This window comes from Dryobates pubescens, chromosome 24, assembly GCF_014839835.1.
Source record: "Dryobates pubescens isolate bDryPub1 chromosome 24, bDryPub1.pri, whole genome shotgun sequence".
In the NCBI taxonomy this organism is placed as follows: Eukaryota; Metazoa; Chordata; class Aves; order Piciformes; family Picidae; genus Dryobates; species Dryobates pubescens.
Window position 1 is genome coordinate 14,758,369 of NC_071635.1, and position 21,858 is coordinate 14,780,226.

The 21,858-nt window shown below is 43.0% G+C and overlaps 1 protein-coding gene across 2 annotated transcripts in view; it reads right to left on the bottom strand.

Moving 5' to 3' along the window:
- SLC10A7 (solute carrier family 10 member 7) overlaps nt 1-21,858 on the bottom strand; it is a 147,731-nt gene that overhangs the window by 21,268 nt on the left and 104,605 nt on the right. Inside the window, exons 7-10 of one of the 2 annotated variants that reach the window (XM_054172685.1) lie at nt 15,350-15,433; nt 4,313-4,478; nt 1,011-1,062; nt 717-791 (exon numbers count right to left, since the gene is read on the bottom strand). In XM_054172685.1, coding sequence (XP_054028660.1) covers nt 719-791; nt 1,011-1,062; nt 4,313-4,478; nt 15,350-15,433 — 375 coding nt within the window. In that variant the 3' untranslated portion in view covers nt 717-718. The remainder of the gene's footprint in view (nt 1-716; nt 792-1,010; nt 1,063-4,312; nt 4,479-15,349; nt 15,434-21,858) is intronic. The other variant, XM_054172687.1, reaches the window with a different exon arrangement.

Here is a 21,858-nt window from a genome sequence, read left to right on the forward strand (position 1 = left end):
AAAATGACATGAGAGAGAGGTATATGACTGGTCAATGGATGACCCTTTGGTCCTAATGAGAAAACATTTCATGAGGTTCCAAATATTTACCACACTGGGTTGGTTACTACTTATGGCATTTTAGATTTTACAGCTGGAATATATCTTCCCTCCCCCACCCCCCAGGCTAGGTCTAGAAGTTCAAAAGTGACTTTTAAAATGCCTTCTAAGCTCAAGGTATGACCTTGGCACAGAGAAATTTTCCTGTGGCACTAAAAAAAGCCTAAGTAATATTAAGAAAGTGAAACCTTCTTTGTGATTCTCCTTTATAGATGTTATAATAAAGATGTCTGGAGTCTGCTGTCCTGTGACACTTCCCATTCAGCAGAGTGTTGCTAAGACTCCAGTAAGCCCAAGTGAGAGGACAGCAATGGGTATTCTGCTGTACACTCAAGTGATGCCCTAAGCCATTGCCTGCCACCATTCTCACAGTAGTGTTTTTCTGAGAAGGGAATGCACAACTGTTCTTCCTGGTTGAGATTTAAAAGGGAAAAACCAGCTCTGCCAAACATTAGCTCAGGCCAGCTGTCTGTTAAGAACCACCATATAAGTGCAACAAATTTGACATATACAGAGAAGAGTGAATTGCAGCCCAGCAAATGTATCTTGAGATGTAAAAAGTCAAACTGAGTTCTCTCTCTCATATGTCATCAGCATGTCTGCAGGGCAAATTATACCTTCAGTGACATCTGTGCAAATCCATTTTTTTCAGGGGATGAGGTATAGCAGTGATTGATTGAGATTTAACAACTCTGTAATTAACACACAAGAAAGGACAGAATTCAGGTCCTGCTCTCTTAGCCTATAAAACTCTAACAGAGAAAAATGCAGTAAGGACAATATTGAAATACCAAAATGAGGTCACCCCTATTCAGAAACCTGCTCTTACACATTTGCATAAACCATCACCCAAAGCAAAGATATCACACAAAACAAACATCCAAAAGTTCCAATTCAGCACATTCAATTACCTTGTAGAGAAGAGGAAAGTCAAAAACATGAAGCTCATCTGTACAGAAAATACTGGAAGAGAAACAAGTCAAAATTAGATTTCGAGCACAGAAATAAAGAACACTTCAGGCTCTGCAAATTGCTGTGTCTGTGCCTTCTGCCCCATACTACAGGTCAGAAGCTAGGCTGGACCAAGTCTAGAAAGACCCAGCAACAAACCACCTCTACAGACTGGAAGAACAAAACATATCATTACATTCAAGAAAGCCAGAGCCAATGCAGTGGCTACCCAAGTTCTTCTGAATCCAATTTTTCTTGACACAATGAATGGCAGGAATGGTCACCACTACAGGCTGCACATTTCTTGCACTACTTTTGCTTATGAGGTTGGCAACATAGAATCTCTCAGACTGGGTATATTACTCTCCTAATAAATGATCACTATTAAGAGATTATCACAGACTTTTGACTCCCTCTGAGACAAAGGCTAGTTCCTGAACAGGGCAGTGTACATCAGACAAAGCAGCTTTGCTTCAAGCTGAGTCAGCTTTGTAAGTGTGGATGGTTTCTGAGCATCCTGAGGGGAGCTCTCCTTCACCCACAGGCATGTGGGATGCACAGAGCCCACCCTTGGTCTGCAGAGATGTGGGGAGAAGGAGGTAGCTTGGCTTCTGTGCCGGGTAGCTGCTGGGACTGCAGCAACTGAGCATTGCGCCAGAGAGCAGGAACTCCCCACTGAGCTGGAGGAGAAACCTGGACCTGCACAGACCTCTTCTGGGTTTGTGGGCTATGGGGGAAGGGCTTTTACTTGCAGCACAATCTGGGCTGGGTCCTCTCCCTTTCCTTGCAAACCATGTGAATGCAATAAGGCTAATGTGTCCCACAGGGTAGAGCAAGCCAAGCCAACACGTTTGATTTTGACCCCAGTTTACAACTGGGAAACACAGCAAGGATATTAGCTATTACTGGTGACATTTTCCATACTTTTCCATACATTTCCTAGGATGCATAAATGTCATCTCAGCAGGCACTTAACCCTTCCTTCATGAACTAAGGCAGCAACCCATTGTTCCTGAATGACAATTTTTCTGCACCTAAGTACATTAATATGCACAGAAAAAGCCAACCCCTTAATACACATAATTCTGTAAAGCAATAAGCAGTGGTGTTGCTACCAATTATCCCTTGTGCATATGTTGCTGTGGCTAGAATATTAACATAAAGATTACAGAAAAAAAACATTAATCAGCAGAATAATAAATGCAGTTTCATCTCAAACTCCTTGTGCTGACTTCACATCCTGCTGCAACACATGGTGGCTGTTGTGTTATAGCAGGATGTCAAATCAGCACTGGCCTGCAGTGTACATATCCACCTCCACATCTTCCTTAGGTTTTGGGTGTATAAATATTTTAGGAAAAACAAAAGGTCTAATATGTTCCAAGCTGTTTCAAAGCTGATGTTAACATCCTCTCTCAGAAACTCCAGTCCTTCACACATGGAATGATTTTCAGTGCATTGCACTGCCGGAGCTCTATATAATCACACGTGGCACAAATGCAGAGCTGGCTCTCAGAGAAAGAAAAGAAAGCACAAGGCAGGCAATGGAAGCAGCCACTCTACACCAGCTGCTCAAGGTAGAACACATCTTTTTAATTAGAAAACACATTTTTTTTTCTTTCTTCTAAAGTAGCAGTCAGCACAGTAACATAAAATGACTTCATTCTGAGTTTCGTTGCATGGTAAGCCAGAGGTGAAAATTTCCATATTCCCCCTCTCTTTTGCTGCCAACTCTGCATTTGTTTAAGTGCATCTGGGATGTGGCCCTTCTCAGGTGCCTCTGCTAACAAGCATTTCCTCTAATTTGAAAGAGAGCTCCTTAGCAAGGCTTCCTTCTTTGCTTTCATAATGAAGTATTTATATAATACCATTTCTAATTCCATATACCTACAGTGCTTCGTAATACAAAACCCTGCCAAAATTAGGACAGAATAAGAACTTAGCACAAAGGGCAGGGGCAAATGTCCTCCTGACTTTAGTGGCTTTATAGGAGGAGGCTGGCTTTATAGAAAATACATTAAACAGTGCCTGTGCACACACTTCAAGGTAGGTGATGCATTGATTTCCTGAAGTCTAACAGCTTTAGAGTGTATGGGATGTGATTTATTATGTAAGTGTACTGTAGCTGCCTCTCCTCTAAGCAAATTGAAACTACTGTCTCTGGACAGTCTCAAACAAGACAGGAATTCCCTGCTGGAAGAGGAGACAGTGCCTACACACCATCGCCTTTCCCTGGGAGGCAGTGGTCTCCAAGTGTATTTTTAACTGATGGCAAGGACACCAGCAGTCTGCTCTCACACTCTGCAAGAAATGTGCTCATCTACAGGGATAGATCAGCACACTGGACCTCCCAGCTAGTTTCTAGGTTCATAATACAGTAAGAAAGAACTACTTAGAAGTTGTAACAGTGCTTCTGAGTGAAAACTCAACCTCAGATCTTCCCTTTCTGTTTGGAATGTAACACCTGTGCACTGATGGTCGTTGAATAACAAAGAAGCAGAAACAGAATGGTCATACTGTGTCCAGTTCTGGGCCCCTCAGTTTAAGAAAGATGTTGAGTTGCTCCAACGTGTCCAGGGAAGGGCAACAAAGCCACAGGGAGGGGTGTGGAGCACAAGCCCTGTGAGGAGTGGCTGAGGGAGCTGGGGGGTGTTTAGCCTGGAGAAGAGGAGGGTCAGGGGAGACCTTCTTGCTCTCTACAACTACCTGAAGGGTGGTTGTAGCCAGGTGGGGGTTGGTCTCTTCTCCCAGGCAACCTGTGACAGAATGAGAGGACACAGTCTCAAGCTGTACCAGGGGAGGTTCAGACTGGATGTTAGGAAGAAATTCTTCATAGAAAGAGAGATTGGCCATTGGAATGTGCTGCCCAGGGAGGTGATGGAGTCACCATCACTGGAAGTGTTTAAAATAAGACTTGATGAGGCACTTAGTGTTAGATGGTGTTGGATGATAGGTTGGATTCGATGATCTCAAAGGTCTTTTCCAACCTGGATGATTCTGTATAAACATTTGGAAAGTGGTACTGTGCCTCTTTAGAAAGGTAGAGCCACTGAGCCATCTTAAGCACACCTGAAGAGCAGAGTTCATCCCTTTCTAAAAAGCATTCAGCCCCTAAGACTTCTGGGGATTTGGTTTGCTAGATGCATTACAAGCACAAGCCTAGCCCCATCCCAGTATCCCCACAGCCTCACCCTTTCCAGTATATGTATCTGATTCCACACTTGAAGCACAGCTAAAGGGGAGGCATTAAAGCTGAACTTACTTATCAACACTATTATAATCAAGCTAAATTTATCCAGGTCGATGTTGGGATTGGCGAAGGTGTCACAGAACGTCGTGTAGATGATCATCAGGAGCACACAGCTGCTGATAGCACCGAATGGAGGCTTCTTCCTTTCAAGCCAGTCCTTGATGTATCTTCGGACAATCTGAAACACAGAAAACCAACAGGTTGCCTCTTTTCAAAGATGCAGGGAGCCAAGTTGGGCATCACAAAACGAATCTGACAGCGGAAAGACACAAAGAGAAGAGAGTAATTTGGATGACGGCCACAGTGGATTTCAAAGCTTCCCTGCCACACAAGTCTTCTTCTGGGGAATTTAACATTTGTAGTGCAACTTCCACTGGGCGTCCATAATGAGAGTATATTTTCAAGTACATTCAAATCCATCCTTAATCATGCCAAATGTTCTTTGCTAGCTGTCACCGAGACATGCCCATTAAGCCTCCCCAAAGTTTATCTCCTCTGCTGATACTAATGGATGGATGTAATTATCACAGTCCCCTTTGCACCAACAGACAATTCCAAGTGCAACTTTGGGAATCTTAAAAATCTGACATCTCCAGGAATTTCAGGAGGGCGGATAATCGAAAGTGATCCATGGAACGCTTTAATATTTAAATACCCAGCGATGCACCAGAAGTTTTTAATTAAATTATAACTCAAGCTTGAAAAGCAAAAGTGCATGTGTTGTGGGAGCTTAAATAATTTAGCCTCTGAATATCCAGAGTTTTTGTAAATCCAAAGACAAACGCCGTTTGCACGCTTTTCGAATACCGGAATTAGCACAGGAAAGCTGCTGGACTCAGTGGAAACTTCTGCGCTTTCAGGAAACAGAATCCAAAGTTGTTTTTCCAAGGATTTTAATTTTTTTTTTAGAGACAAGCATCAATTTTAAAGCATCTCCAACTTTCAAATGATGCCAGGCACTACAGGAGCGAGCCTCAGCAGATACAATGCCTCTGCTTCAGCCCTGCCTGGGGAGTCGCTTCTAGTCCTTCTCTTTACTTTATGAGGTTTGAAAACAACTTTTTAAAGCTTTTATCATACAGCTGTGACTTGTGTTAATTTTTCAGCAATCACATCATCTTGCCTAATTTCTCTTGAGGCCTCCTGATGTTCTCTGCTCTTTCAGAAATAATAGCACTGAGATCCTGAAACTCTTCTACCAGAGGGCCCTGAAGGTGTCTCGTTACCTTCTCATAGCAGTACCATCAATAGATGCCACTCACAGTTTAGCAGCACACAAGATTTTAGAGGTATTCAAGATGAATATCAAAGCACCATCACCAATGCTACCATAGGACCTTTTCACACACTGACTGCCAAAGCTGCAGGACTGACCTTGCAGCTGCCAGGTTTCCTCCTTTCCAGCTTGCTTGCAAGTCTCTCCGTAGCAGTCCTGGAAGCAGCTATTCCAATCACCACAACAAACAGATTTCACAGCCCACATGGTAGGGTACACACCAAAAATTTGGCACGTGGGGCTCATGGAAAGTTAGAGGCTGAAAACCAGCATTTAGTTCTCAGCACTCCTAAGCTTCCCACTGAAAAATAACAAATTTACAGGAAGCCATGGAAGAGACTGCTCAACACCCCAGTGCTCAACACCCCAATGCTCAACACCCCACTCAATGTTCAAATTTCACACTTGCCAGACGCCAAAAGACAGAACACAGCTCAGAAGGTATGACCAAGCCTCTGAAAAGAGCATTCAGTGAAGCTCCTTCAGCCACCTCCTTACCAGCCAGCAGGCAGGAACAAGGCACTGCATTGATGAAAGAGGTAACAAAGTTGAATGAGAACATTTAGTGCACAGCATGAAAGACATCAAATGGGAAGACCAGGTGAGCCTAATCTGAGCAGATTTGGGACTCTAATCATCAGAAGCAAGAAGCAAAGTCATTCACCTCTAAACTGAGTGTTTTCTAAAGGAACTTAAAAAACTTCACAACACAAAACACCAACCTATTATCCCCTGCACTGAAGTCACACTGGGGAAAAAGCAAAGCTACCTAAACCCACCTATTTATTTATGGCCCTTCCCAAAGATTTATACTGCAAGTAACCAGATGTTGCAGAAGAACAGTGATGGTTACTTCTGCCACAGCACAGTGCAAGTGTTTATTAAGTGAACAATACCTTTGTGTCTGTACAAAGTATAATCCATGACAACATATATACATGACAACACTAAGTTTATACACCTACTTATCATGGACTGATATAAGCAGCTTTAAACTGAAACTGCAAGAATATTCCCTTAAAATCTTCAGTTGGTTGGTCTCTTTAAATATCCACCTCTATCCATTCTGGAATTATTATGAACCAACCACCATAAATACCAGCATGGCTTTTAGAAATCATCTCATCAACCCAGTGTCACATAAATGTGTACTGTGGAAACACAGATAAAATATACCCTCCCTCACACACAGTCCCAGAGAGGTTTTGTTTTTCCTCACAGGGCTCAAGAAGATCTATCGTTTCGGAGGTCGATTCAGCCTCTGATCACTGATTCAAGGTAATCTAAATTCTTGTATAACTTAAGAGTGGAGAAATGCAACCCTACAGCTATCTGTAAAGAGTCAGCTAGATTTTTCACAGGGATGCTCATGTCAGCCGATTCATTTTGACTGAAAAACAATCCATTTGTTACTTATTCATGCCCTGCAGAGTTGTTTCAGGACAAGGATCCTTTCAAAGCCTTTTAATTCTTAACCCAATTCCATAACTTTCCAGGGTTAACACAGAACTTAGCAAAATCATTATGAAGATGTGTAGTGAAATAACAGTAAGTCCCCCAAATGCAACAAAGGCAATGCAGAATGAAGTAGAGAGCCAGCCAGTGAACCTCGTTGTTCTGTGGGGTTGGCAGCCTCTGGCAGAAAGTCTAATAGGGGTTGAAAAGCCTCAAGCAACACAGGCTGAAATGATTAAATAAAGAATCTCACAGGTAATTCAGAGGCTGGGCAGGGATACTGAGATCCGTTTGTCTGCAAACTTAGCCAAAGCATGACGATTGTTCATGTTAAGGTCACAGGATCAAAGAATGGCAGGTCTCTGGAGATCATCTAATCCGACCCCCTGCTGACAGAGGTTCATCTAGATCAGGTTGCACAGGAATGTGTCCAGATAGGTTTGGAATCTTTCCAGAGAAGGAGACTCCACAAGCTCTCTAGGCAGCCTGGTCCAGTGCTTCACAGTTAAAACCTTTCTCCTTAAGTTCAATTGCAACCTCCTGTGCTCTAGTGTGCACCCACTGCCCCTTGTCCTATTCCCAGCAACCACTCTAAGAGCCCAACCCCATCCTCATGGCCTCCACCCTTCAGATATAAGCATTGAGAAGATCCTCTCAGCCTGTTCTCTTCCAGGCTACAGTGTCCCTCAGCCTCTCCTCATCAGAGAGAGATGCCCTTTGGTCTGTACAAAGGACACCACATTGGGGCACCCCACTGGTGTGTCAGCTCTCAATGGAAGCAACAATGCCCAGTATTTGAAGTACATGGGGGACAAGTGAGGGACAAGCACTGGAGAAATAAGCAATTGGGAAAATATCTGAAGTGATGCTCCTGTGAAAAGATGAACTTAGAGCCTGGGGTAGAAATGTGAATGACTGACAACCAGACTACAAGCATCAGAGTGGCACACAGGTGGAGAAGAGCAAAAAGAGGAGTACTCTTCAGATGCAATAACTTCACATATCCTAGTGAAAGGGAATTAATTCCTCACATTAAAAAGAAAAAAAAAGGGAAGAGGAAAAAAAAGGCAGTTAAAAACAACAGCTTGGAAGGGTGGGCAGATATGTCAGTAAAATAATAATTAAGGGTTACTATATTATTAGTATCTAATAATAAAAATGTACTTTACATGGGAAATGCTGCAGGACTCCACTATGCTGCAGAGAAGGCATGCACAGGTTCCAAGGTATAAATCTCAAGGCCTTGCAAACCACATCTTGGCTGAGACTCCTGCAGAATTACTTCTGCCATGAAGACTTTGGAGCCTCTGGCCCTACAGTAGTGATCACTTTAGGAACAATGAACTGCAAAGGTTTTCCTACAGATTTCAATGCCAGTCCCAAAGAGCAGGGAATTCCTGATGGCTGACCTGGAAGTTGCACATGAAAGAACAGTGCACGGTGAATCCTTCCCCCCTTGCTGTGGTTTAGTGGAGAGAAGAGAGGAACAGAAGCAACACTCTGTAGCAGGTGTTATTTGATAATAACCTGCATGATAAAAGATGTTGACAAACTCACAGAAAAGTTAGATGACAAAAGGACATAAACATGTCCATCAGGCCACTACCTCCTGGTGACTGTTCTGGCCATCTCCAAAGGGTTTTGGGAAGCCATCAGCTCCAATTTACTTCAAAGCACAGTTCCAGGCTCAGGCTTCCCTCTCTCCCAGGATTTAATTTTTTAACAACAAAAGAATGTAATTGCACATGAATTAACAGTATTATCCCCATTTAAATACGGTTGTTCTACCAGAATGTTCACACACAGAGTCGTTTTCCTCTGTATCCTGCCATAACCTCCTTGTTCCAACACCAGCCTTCCTAGGCAAATGGGCTAACAGCTCGTGTGCTTAATTCCCTTAACATCCCCTGTACAAAGAAACACAGTCTGCTGTTCCAGGAGAGCAAGTAAATAATGCTCAGCTGTTCTAAGATCATAGATGAAAACAGCTTCACTTATCTAGTGGTACCTTCCCAACTATACCCAGAGAAATTTGTCAGTAAAACAGAGCAGGCAGGTGGAAGGAGTCTAGCTGAAGTACTGGCCATACAGGATAAAAAATGCAATAAACAACAGGATTCATTAGTGTTCATTATTAATTGACCTAAATAGGGCAAGGAGCTCCCCAGCCTCCATGTATATGGGACAGAATGACTTCTGACATTTGTAACAGAGTAGATCTTTGAAAATTTATCCAGATCTTCACCTTAGTGTTTTTTTAAACCCATGGGGTGAAAAAAACCCAAACACCACAGGGGTAATGGCTATGAAGTCACCTTCTCTGTGCCCATTAAACACAGAAGAGTATCTCCTGGTATTTACATCATTCCACAGAGTAGATAGTTTCCTGATTCCATCAGCTCATTGGGACTGATTTAATCTTTAACAGAATACACAACGTTTTTACTGCCCTTCTGCTTCTCTAGCTTATTATCTCTTGGTTTGTGCTTCTACGTACCTAACAAAACACCTGGGACTTTACCATGTCAGCAAAGAAACACGAGTCACTTCTTTCCTCACATTGAAACACAAGGAAACAAGTTGAAACTCTGCCGGGTTACCACTACACCTAAATGCAGCAGTCACCTTACTGACCTTGTCTTTTAAGGCAAGATTCCCAACTCATTCCTAAGTAATACTACCACTGCTTACAGCCACAGACCTTTGTGATGAACTCTCTACTGTGAAGTTTTCTTTTGAAAAGCCTTGAGACAGGCTAAATATCTGCAAGACTTTAGTAACTGTGTAATATCTCTTTTTACACACTGATGGCAAACCAAGAAATAAGACTGCATGGAATATCGGGAACTGCTTTGGTGAAGCCTGGAAGAGATGAAAGGGGGGAAAACTGGAAAGACAAAAGTGAACTAAGGTGACAGCAACTGTGAGAACTAGTAGAAAGCTTCAGATAGCGGAAGGTAAAGGAGATTATGGAGGTTACAGAAACAATGTAACCATGGACCATTCTTCACAGATTTCCATAGCACAACCACTCTCCACATACCCAAGGGCTGCATGGCCATTCAGATGCACAGACTCTTCTCCAAAGCAGGGCTCATCTCACATAGCCAGACGCCATTCTGAGAGCTCTCCAGGGCCTGTAGCTGTGTGAAGGCCCATGTTCTCACCTCTTCCTGTATACTGCTATAAAGTTCCAAACTTTGTACTGGTTCACCCACCTTTCTATACCTTCTAGAACATCAAAAAAATGCCAAATCTATCCTTACTCTATGGAAAGTGAAATCTTACATTTCCTTTCTGAAGATGGGATGGGAAAAAAGGGCTTCCCCCCCTGCCCCCCCCCCCGCAAAATCTGGGGGGGGGTGGGTGGAAAAAGTATCTTTTTGACAAGCATCTTGTTTTCTTTCCTCAGCTTACCAAACTCCCTTAAAAGCTATCTCACTCTGTTCTGTCAGTCAGTTTACTCCCAAGAGGTAGCTCCTGACACATACAAGCCTTCAAAGCATGCTTTATAAAACCCACACGAGGCCATTCTCAAAATTAACTTTCACATTTTGGGGTAATTTACAACTGTTGCTTTAAAAGCTTCCAAGCAGGTGTGAGATGGCAGAAAGGTAAAGCCAGGCTGCAGCAGTGGCAGAGGTTTTCTTCAGCTTTTGTATTTCTGTGGAGACAAAGGTTCTGTTCCCTCTTCGCGTCACGCCTCAGAAGGGAGCCAACTGTGGTCTGAAAGCTGTTTATCTGCCAGCTCCGTTTTCTGCAACAAGCTTCTAGAAGCACTCATCTCCCAGGGTACCACTCCTCCTCCCTGCAGCTCCTCTGGACTTTGAAGAGAAAGTAGGGCTACTTCCATGTGGATTTAAGTCACAAGGAAAGGATCTGACACTGTTCCCTTTATAGAACAGTTTCTTTAACTATTGTTTCCCCTGCTCTCTCTTCAGGCTTAGGTGAACAGAACCTTACTCCCTAGCAGCTTCCACCTACAGTTCCCTTTCTCTTTCTTTAAAAATAAATACATTGCAAAGCTTTTTAGTTTCAGTTTCACTGACAACTTGTACTGCAACCTAGCACCCTCTCAGAGCTGTGCTTATTTATAAGCACACCTCCCAAACGCTGATAGGGCTCCTGTGGACCATTTTGAGCAACGATGCAGAAGGCACTTAAAATCCTTTACTTGTAGGACATCATGATTCTCTCTGTGTGTGTGACTAGATGCAGTGAGGATTTCTGTAACAACCAGCTTCATTTTATAGATTTGGGATGGAGAACTGCTCAGAATCATAACATTAATTTTAGCTTTAGTTAAGGTCTGTTTAATGTGAAGTGCCCACTTTACGCTGGCAGACAAATTACCAACGGGGCAACTGGAGAATGCATGAATGATAATGCACAGACAAGCTTTTTATTATTTATTCATAGAAAACAGTGGGTTTTGGTGTGCTGCTTTGAAAAATGTTCAAACTAGTAGAATATAATGAAAGCACAGTGAAAATTCTATTTCATTAACATTTAATCATAAATTGCTCTTTAATATAAAACATAAAATAAGAGGCTGTCACAAGCACTTAGGTGGAGAGAATGGAGAAAGGCTGCAAAAAGGGGAAAGGAAATACTGCACTGGTTTTCACTCTTCCTGTTATCTGACACTTTAGAATGAAAAGAAAAAGTAAGGCAAGAAACAACAGTCTTCAGCCAAATCTCACAACTGGTCATGAAGAAGCATTTCTCAAAACCTCACAGTTTGCTGGCTACAAGTGTTGCCAGCATCTGTAGACAAGGAAACAGTTATCTGAGCAAAATCACGACAGCTCAGGAGTAGCAATCTTCATCAGAACTCTTCTACCCAGGGGAAAAAAAATTAAATCATCAGAACTCTGAGCTGCCAGAGCAAAAGCCTAAGCCTTTTCTCTGAAATGCCTATTACCCTGTCTCTCCTGTAACAAGCGCTCTCAAATTCCCCTCAGAGGTACACATGGGTGGTGCACAAATAACAAGCTCTTACACACCACAGACCTTCAAGGCTGATAGAACCTCACATCTTTATAAAACAGAATCATAGAATCCTTAAGGTTGGAAAAGACCTCTAGGATCATCAAAGCCAACTGTCAACTCAACACCACCATGCCCACTAAACCATGTCCTGATACTACAGATTATGTCTCTTCTCAAGACCTTGTCAGAGAAGTCTTATTCATTACTCTGTAATTACAAATGCAACATTACACTATCAATGCTGACCTGAGTAACAACACACTGGCAATTAGCAAAACACATCTGCAGATAACAAAGGTTTTAGGCTTAGACAACTTGCACAACTCTGCCAAAGAACAGAGTGATTCCTCCTACTGAAATCATCTGTCAGCAGCTATCTGTAAGACTCGGTGCCTTTCTGATAGCAAATCTCCCTCCCCCTTTAACAGTTCTTTTACCTAGCAAACAGCAGCCCCCACCTGAGCAGAGTCTGTACCTGCAGCTCCTTACACATTTCATCCTTAGTAGCTAGAAAAATGTTTGACTCCTGTTCACAGCAGTCTTGTCACACTTAAAAATGGTTTGAGAAACAGCAGAAAACAAGCAGCAATTACACTATCCTGACTTCTTTCTCCCAGCCATCATTAAAAATTCTGACAAGTCAGCCAAGCAACCAAAACTCTTGATATTTTTTGCCATAAAGCAAACAAGAAACTCCAAACAAAACCAAACAGAACTAAAAGCACCTTCTCATCTGCTTTGCTCGTATCCCAGGGGCTGCTCGAAGAGCCGGCTCTGCAGCCTGCTCAGGAAACGAGCGTTTAAGCAACACAGGTTTTCCCAGAGGCAAGATTTTTTTGAAGGAAAATAAAGCCCTTGGAGAATGCTTCCTTCAAGCAGCCTTCTCTGTTTTACACTGATGTGGATCAAGAGGAAAGCCTCTGTTGATCCCAGCTGAGTTAGGAAGGCTGAAGAGAAGCAATCCTCCAAGCAGGCAGGTTCCAAGCTTGTTTTATTCCCAATCAAGCTCTTTGCCACCAAGTAACCTTAGCAGGGACTGACTTTTCTGAAGAGCATGACTGTGCATGGTAAGGAATTAACATTGTGGGCATGAAATGATAAATGAGAAGTAACTGCTGAAATGGTCATTCATGAATTATGGGCCATTATCTCTTACAGCATCTGGAGTCCCAAAGTGAGCAACTAGTGATTCACAAAGCAATATTATATTGCTGTGCTGTGTGTTGTGCAACAGTTCAGTAGTGAGGGAGCAGTGGGACAGGAATTAAGTGCAAAATTCCCTTTTAATGGGAACATAGCCATGCTGCCTCTGTATGAAGGGCAGGATGGCATGTCTGTGTATTTTTTGAACACCTCCAGGCATGGTGACTCCACACCTCCCTGGGCAGCCTGTTCCAGTGCTTGGCCACTCCTTCAGTAAAGTAATTTTTTTCTACCATGTAATCTGAACTTATTCAGAGCACTTATTTCATATGCTTGCTGCTCAGTCCATGTGATTTACCCTCACTGCTAGGTGCAGTGAGAAAAAACACCCTCAAACCCACCAGCTGGCTCACATAGCAATTTCCTGAACATCTTTCCAAAGTACCATACCATCTATAGGGTATATAAATTCATCACCATATATAGGGATGAAAGCCCTCTTGAAATTTTGCAATCACTTTGTCCAGCAACCTACCACCACTTTCAGTCTTCTTCCATGGCAGTACAGACTGCTGATAAGCTCCATCTCTGTAAGTTACTTCATTGCTAGATCTATGACATGCTATTTGCTTCCTAGAAACTTCCAACCAAGGCTTCTGACTAAGAGCTTCTGGGTTTTGGACCTGTCAGTATGATTCAAGTACTTTCATTTGTCCTGTTTTAGTAGAGATAATTTAATTTCAACAAGGTAAGATCGTGATACACAAGTGGGCTCATCAGCAACCCTGTGTGGTCCTAATTAATAAGGAGATTCTGAGGGATTTAGCTCCAAGTACATGACTAATTCAATAGACTGAAGGGACACAGAGGTTATGTCCATTTTCCACATGGCATTGCTACAGCCAGGTTACACAGGTCCTGATCCTGGTCATTATTGTATGTTCTCCTGCTCATCTTCTTATTAGGCTTTAACAGCGTTGTTTGACCATACAGGAAACTATGTACTAGAACTTGCCAACTTTGAAATGTGCACTCACAGCTTGAAAAAAGCCTGCTTGACTGCTCTGCAGAGCACAGGCAATGACAGATAAGCTTAACATTCTCCAAGGTGCTCTTTCAGAGACTCCACTTTCATTTGCCTGCATTTTAACCACGCTTTCCATTTCAAAGTCTGCTTTAGACTGACAGAATTCAAGTTCCTGCTGAACCCAGAGCTAAACTGGATGCTAGAATCAGCAATGATAACCCATGGGAATGAACTGCTGATACTCCCTTCGTGCACTGGGAATGACTGAGAACGATGAATACTTACAAGCATGTAGGAATTAGGCTATGAATATTTTGGTGTCTTAGAATAGTGGCCACTTCTGATAACTTTTGGCCTTAAATATAGCAATTTCCCACCATGAGGTGGAAGAAAAAAAAATAATTAATATTAACATTTGTGAAAAGAGATAAGTGTCACAGAAAGTCCTACACTGCCATTAATGCCTTTACATCCAGTGAAAGATTTCTATCATATGCCATGAAGAATAAGGCCTTGTGGTACAATATGAACAATGAGTATCAAATGAAATATTGAACAGCTGCTCATTCCGTGAACACTCTCCCATCCAGTGTAACAAATGATAGAGGAGTCAGGCAGAAAGAACAGTTTGCAACTGTGCAGTTAAAGCCTCTCCTGTAAAACATGTGAGAGAAAGCTTGAGCAGCTTTCATTTTGTGATTTCTTAACTTCTGACTGCTTAGCTCTTGTGTGTTTTTTAATGCTGCTTTTTTTTCCTCCCCTCCAATAATCAGTAATAGTAGCTACTACACAGGGAGAACTTCCTTCATCATCCAGGCAAAGGGCATGTGACAAAAGGACTATGTGGTATTCTCAGAGCTCATTTGTATGGGGCTGGAATTTCTCACAGGCTGGGCTGCCATTTTCCCCACTTTATGTTCACAAAGTCCCTCCTCGATATGCAGCAGCGTATGTTTGTGGTACTGAGGGACAGATGCTCAATCTCAACAAAGATCAATGTGGCTCCAGGGAGCACTGTAGCATCTTTTCTCTGATATTAGACTTCACTATCCCGAGGCTGTTCCTATGTGGCAGCTTATCAGGTTGCCAGTCTGTATTTAAGATAGCTCTCTTTATCTTATTGCTTTAAATAAGAGTGTATATTTAAAAGACATACCTGTCCAATAATAAGGGGGACTACAACAGTCATAAACAGCTGGGAGAATATAGATGTAAAAGGCACAGAGGAGGAGGATCCAAGCTACAAAACAAAAATATACCATTAATATTGCACTTGTTCTTAGGACCTGCACATTTCATACAGAGGTGTCACACATTGGTATGCATTTTATCTTACACATAAAAAACTTGGAAGCGTGAGCGCAGACTCAGAAGCAATGTGCACAATGTGCATTTAATTGTTACATCCCAATAAAGCATTTGGTTTTCCACAATGACAAAAAGTAAAGCAAGCTCTGGTTGATTATTTTATAACCTAAGGTAACAGTTCCATCAATATTCATTTAGCTGCAACCCTGCTACACAGCTATGGCAAGTAAATTAGATAAGCATTTGTGGGATGATAGTCTAAACAGACAGGGAGTGAATCTCCTTGACTAAAGTTAGCTCAACTAACCCTACCATTGATACAAACACCAAGCAACAAAACCTGGTGTAGTTATTGCAATAAATAAGAGTGAAGATATTCATGTTTTATTTCAATGATGCCAAGGAGATCTATTGAAAGTATATAACTCTTTTTTCCACTGAGACAGGCTTAAGCTTCATATAGGTCATCTCCTTAGTTATGACTGTAAATGCTAGAAGTATTTGTTTTTAAGATGCAGGGGGGAAAGGGGGAACAAACAGAGTCAGTGGGATTCTTACAACTTGGTTCAAAATGTTTAGTAAAGCATGCAGTGTCTCTTACAGTCTGATTGGACTTGATTTAGGCCAGGTCACTGGAAATGTTCATTAAAAGTAATTTAGCACATCTTTAACAGCAACAGGATATGCACAAAGAAGTACAAAATGAGGAGTCTAACCCAGCATTATCAAAGCTTCCACAGACAATCCTTTTCTTCATGGTGAGAGTAAATGACATAACACTGAGGATTTCACAAATCCACAATTTTATGTTTTGCATTTCACTTGAAAGATCCACAAAACAATGAGAGAATTCAGAACCTTTTCAGCCCCATCTGAATGATTTCCTAAAGCATTCCCACAAGACTCAGCCTGCATTATTTTTATGGCACTTTTCTCCTTTTCAAAGATACCTGCAGGCCTGATAGACAAGGAGATGATGCAATCTACAACTTGCTAAAACTCTGCTTAGATGATTTGATCTAGAACTTCCTATAACTCTGCCTGGGAAAAAAATAATCAACAGCTGGCCACAAAACCAGCAGCATAAAACCAGACTCCTCAGATATTCAGGGAACAGAAAAATCAGTAATACTTACAAAATCATAGAATCATCAAGGTTGGAAAAGCCCTCTAAGATCATCAAGTCCAACCATCAACCCAGAGATTTATTTAACACAAGCGCCAGGTTCTACACATTGGCCACAACAACCCCAGGCAGTGCTACAGGCTGGGGTCAGAGTGGCTGGAGAGCCCCCAGGCAGAAAGGGACCTGGGGGTGCTGGTTGATAGTAGCTCAACATGAGCCAGCAGTGTGCACAGGTGGCCAATGGCATCCTGGCCTGTATCAGGAACAGTGTGGCCAGCAGGAGCAGGGAGGTCATTCTCCCCCTGTACACTGCACTGGTTAAGCCACACCTTGAGTCCTGTGTCCAGTTCTGGGCCCCTCAGCTCAGGAAAGATACTGAGTTGGTGGAAGGTGTCCAGGGAAGGGCAACAAAGCTGGGGAAGGGTTTGGAACACAGCCCTATGAGGAGAGGCTGAGGGATCTGGGGTTGCTTAGCCTGGAGAAGAGGTGGCTCAGGGGAGACCTTCTTGCTGTCTACAACTACCTGAAGGGAGGTTGTAGCCAGGTGGGGGTTGGTCTCTTCTCCCAGGCAACCAGCACCAGAACAAGAGGACACAGTCTCAAGCTGCACCAGGGGAGGTTTAGGCTGGATGTTAGGAGGAAGTTCTTCATAGAAAGAGAGATTGGCCATTGGAATGTGCTGCCCAGGGAGGTGGTGGAGTCACCATCACTGGAGGTGTTTAGGAAGAGACTGGATGGGGTGCTTGGTGCCACGGTTGAGTTGATTAGATGGTGTTGGATGATAGGTTGGACTTGATGATCTCAAAGGTCTTTTCCAACCTGGTTAATTCTATTCTATTCTAAACCTGTATTCTTCACCCAGCACCACCACACCCACTAAACCATGTCCCAAAGTGCTACATCCATGTATTTTTTTAACACCTCCAGGGATGATGACTCCACCACATACCTCCCACTCTGAAGTATTCTATTATATTCAAAAATACACATCTGCAACCTTTCTCTACAGAAAGTAAGCTGATCATGCCACTTTTACAGTGGTTTACATGTCTATGCACTGCCTGGAAAATGATGAACTCTCCTAGGGGATTGTCTGTATGGAAGCTGAGCTTTGGGTTCCCCCAAACGGCATCAAAAAGAGATATAGAACAAAACAGAATTACCTTCTGACACTAGGATATCATGAGTCTTTGAGGGTTGCTTAGCCAGCTTAAAGTCTAAGAGAGTGGGATCATATGGAATTTACTCTTTCTTTAAACATACTTCACCACTTGCTCTACCTCTCTACTCAGCTCTGGTGAGACCCCACCTGGAGTACTGTGTCCAGGTCTGGAGCCCCTATTACAAGAGGGATATGAATGTGCTGGAGCATGTCCAGAGAAGGGCCACAAGGATGATCAGAGGGCTGGAGCACCTCTCCTATGAGGACAGATTGAAGGAGTTGGGGCTGTTCAGTCTGGAGAAGAGAAGGCTCTGAGGTGACATAATTGTGGCCTTCCAGTATCTGAAGGGGGCTACAAGAAGGCTGGGGAGGGACTTCTTAGGATATCAGGTAGTGATAGGACTAGGGGGAATGGAATGAAGCTGGAGGTGGGGAGATTCAGGCTGGATGTGAGGAGGAAGTTCTTCCCCATGAGAGTGGTGAAGCCCTGGAATGGGTTGTCCAGGGAGGTGGTTGAGGTGTTTAAGCCCAGGCTGGATGAGGCTCGGGGCAGCCTGATCTAGTGTGAGGTGTCTCTGCCCATGGCAGTGGGGTTGGAACTAGATGATCCTGTGGTCCCTTCCAACCATGACCGATACTATGATACATCCCCTTCCTCAATGCACTCTGGGCAGAGCCTTGGGCAACACATACAGGATATGACTGTCTCATGTGTGGTACCTTGGCCGGCACAACAGCAGGGAGAATTGTTTGGCTGTGTCATAAATTACAGCATCTCATCCCCAGCTCCTCCAATGTGAATGCAGTTGGAGGGAACCTAAAGATGAGGTCACCACTGTGACTTTCGGTCTGCAAGAAGGTTGCAAGTGAAAGCACCAAGATTAAATAGCTTCAATTTCCCAAGGAGTCAAAAGGGAGAAGTAAAGGCTTGCAGACCATCCACATGAGTATCTGGAGCCAGGCAGTACAGCTACTCCATTCCCAAGAGGCACATGGGAATGAATCTCTGCATGATTCCTTGCAGAAAGTGGAGCAGAAAACTCCATCAGGCCACTCATGATCTCCTTGTTGTTTTAATTCTCATAAGGAGCTTCTAAAATTTTAAAAGGTCCATCGTTTTTCAGCCTGTATTTGGACTTATTTTTTTGCTACGTGCTGAGGAGCTGAAAGCATTACTTACTGTGTATTCAAGGAAGCTTTTTCAAGTGAAAGTGAAGATTTTTAATCTGCCTGAGTCACAGAGGAGTGAAATCCAAGCAAGCAGTCTGCATGCCAGGACCCTCTGCACAGCTTCACAAAACGATGACACTTTGGCAGTGGCTCTTGTGCAGTTTTCTACAAACACTGCTTGGACTTCTCCCACTTCAGCATTTTATGCTCAGCAGAGGCATAATCAGTTTCTAAGTCAGTAGTGAAAAATTGTTCAGCAATATAATACAGAGCTAGAAAAGGCAGCCATTCAAGCAGGAATAGAATAGAATAGAATAGAATAGAATAGAATAGAATAGAATAGAATAGAATAGAATAGACCAGGTTGGAAGAGACCTTCAAGATCATCACGTCCAACCTATCAACCAATCCAACCCAACCAATCAACTAAACCATGGCACCAAGCACCCCATCAAGTCTCCTCCTAAACACCTCCAATGATGGTGACTCCACCACCTCCCTGGGCAGCACATTCCAATGGGCAATCACTCTCTCTGTATAGAACTTCTTCCTAACATCCAGCCTAAACCTCCCCTGGCACAGCCTGAGACTGTGTCCTCTTGTTCTGGTGCTGGCTGCCTGGGAGAATGGACCAACCTCTGCCTGTCTACAACCTCCCTTCAGGTAGCTGTAGAGAGCAATAAGGTCACCCCTGAGTATCCTCCAAGCTAAGCAACCCAAGCTCCCTCAGCCTCTCCTCATAGGGCTTGTGTTCCAAACCCCTCATAGCCTTGCCAGCTCCTTTAAATATGACTTCAAATGCAGCATCTTCAGCTTGGTTTGGATTCGTAAACACTTGGTATATACAAGGATGTGTTTTGGGTTGGGTGTGGATCTTTTGGGGATTTGGTTGGTTTGTTTTTTAAACAATCAGAAACTGAATTACAGGCACTGTGCTGAGATACTAAACCAATTTACCTAGGACAACTATTTTATTCAGTACAAACAATCTTCTATATCAGGATATCAGGGTATGGTCCTTCACCTTGTCAGCTTCACCCCACACACTCAAGCTCATCTTACTGTCATCTGCACCACCAAAAGGCAAAACCATAAGGCACCACCATAAGGAAAACCTTTTTCACTGTAAGGGTGACAGAACACTGGGACAGGCTGCCCAGACAGAGAGGTTGTGGAGTCTCCTCTGAGACATTCAAAACCCTCCTGAATGTATTCCTGTGTGACCTACTCTAGGTGATCCTGCTCTGGGAGGGTAGTTGGAATGGATAATCTTCTGCAGCCCCTTCCAACCCCTAATATTCAAATAATCTGTTAGACAACATCTATAAACTCCTCCATTACCTTAAAACTATTTCCAGAGAAAGACACAGAAGGTAAAGGCTGAAGCAAAGAGAAGGCAGGAATACTGAACAAAAAAAGCTTTGAAAGCCAGGTTCTGGACATACAGTGACTAGCTACGAGGAATCACAAATGCTGAAGGACCCACAGCTGATAGATGCATAACTTGTGCAGGGCAAGACTGCCGCAACATTTGCAGTATGCAAGGACATCAGACCTACAAATGTAAGCATCTCATGCACTCACAGACATGACCTGGGTTCCAGACTCCCCTTGAACTTGGACATGTTCGTCACATCCATTTTGATAAAGAAGTGAGAACTGAGGAACAGAGTTCCACAGCACCTGGCTTTAGAAAGAGATGATACAGTCATTCCTACAGAACATTTCACAGCAGTCTAAGCAGTGCTAGCAGGGCACTGGGATGTTCTTCCTAATCCACCTCTTTAGAGGCATTCACATGCAGAGCGTTTGAAATACCTCCATAAGGCAGAGAAACTGTAGAAGATGCCAGCTCCTAGAGACTGACCAAGAGTCAGTGAAGTGGTCTATCTCTTGTGAGTGCTAACAGCAGCAGAAGGAAGGGAAGGCATATCACTGAGAACAAAGCTTCTACAGGACGTATTTCAATTTTAAAGTAAAGCTTTAATTCTGCCTATCAAAACCTGCAAGCCATCATTTGCCTGAGAGGAAGGAGCTAAAGGTACAACAGAGAGCCCACACAATGCTTTGGCAGTCAGAGATTCTAATAAGCAGATCTTACATTGTTATTCTTAAAAATTAAAGGCAAACAGCAGCCTCTAGTTCTGCTAAACAGAAGAGGTGGTCTGGTCTTATGGTGTATATTGCAAATTGCTATATATTCCACACGCTTCTGTGGCTGCTGGGAGTTGATTTGACACAAACAGAAACCTCTGGCTGCTTGTATGTACCCTCCAGGTTTGGTTCAAAAAAAATAAATTAAAATTAAAAATAAAAATTCCCTCATTGGAAGCAGTCTGACCATTTAAATTTTTTCCTTTCTTTTTCTTTCCCCTGAGTGTATCTTTTGGGGTCCCCTTGTTCAAGCGAGCACAGATGCCTAATCCCATTCTGGGTTCCCCTATGGCACATTAAACACCAAGCCAAGCCAAACAGACTTGTTGATTTTAAAGCCTTTTATAGAGCTATAAAAATAACTAGAGCTATTCTTAATCTGAAATATATCAGAGCTACACTTCCACTTGACCACAGCACAATGATCTTGAGAGCAAACACAAAAATCTATTCTCTGAAATGCCTATTACCCTGTCTCTCCTGTAACAAGCACTCTCAAATTCCCCTCAGAGGTACACAAGGGTGGTGCACAAATAACAAGCTCTTACACACCACAGACCTTCAAGGCTTATAGAACATCACATCTTCATAAAATAGAATCACAGAATCCTACTGGCAGGGAAAGAGCTCTAGGATCATCAAGTGCAACTGTCAACCCACCACCATCATGCCCACTAAACCACGTCCTGAAGTGCCATGTCTCCACAGGTTTTTAACACCTCCTGAGTAAAGAAAGTCCTGCACA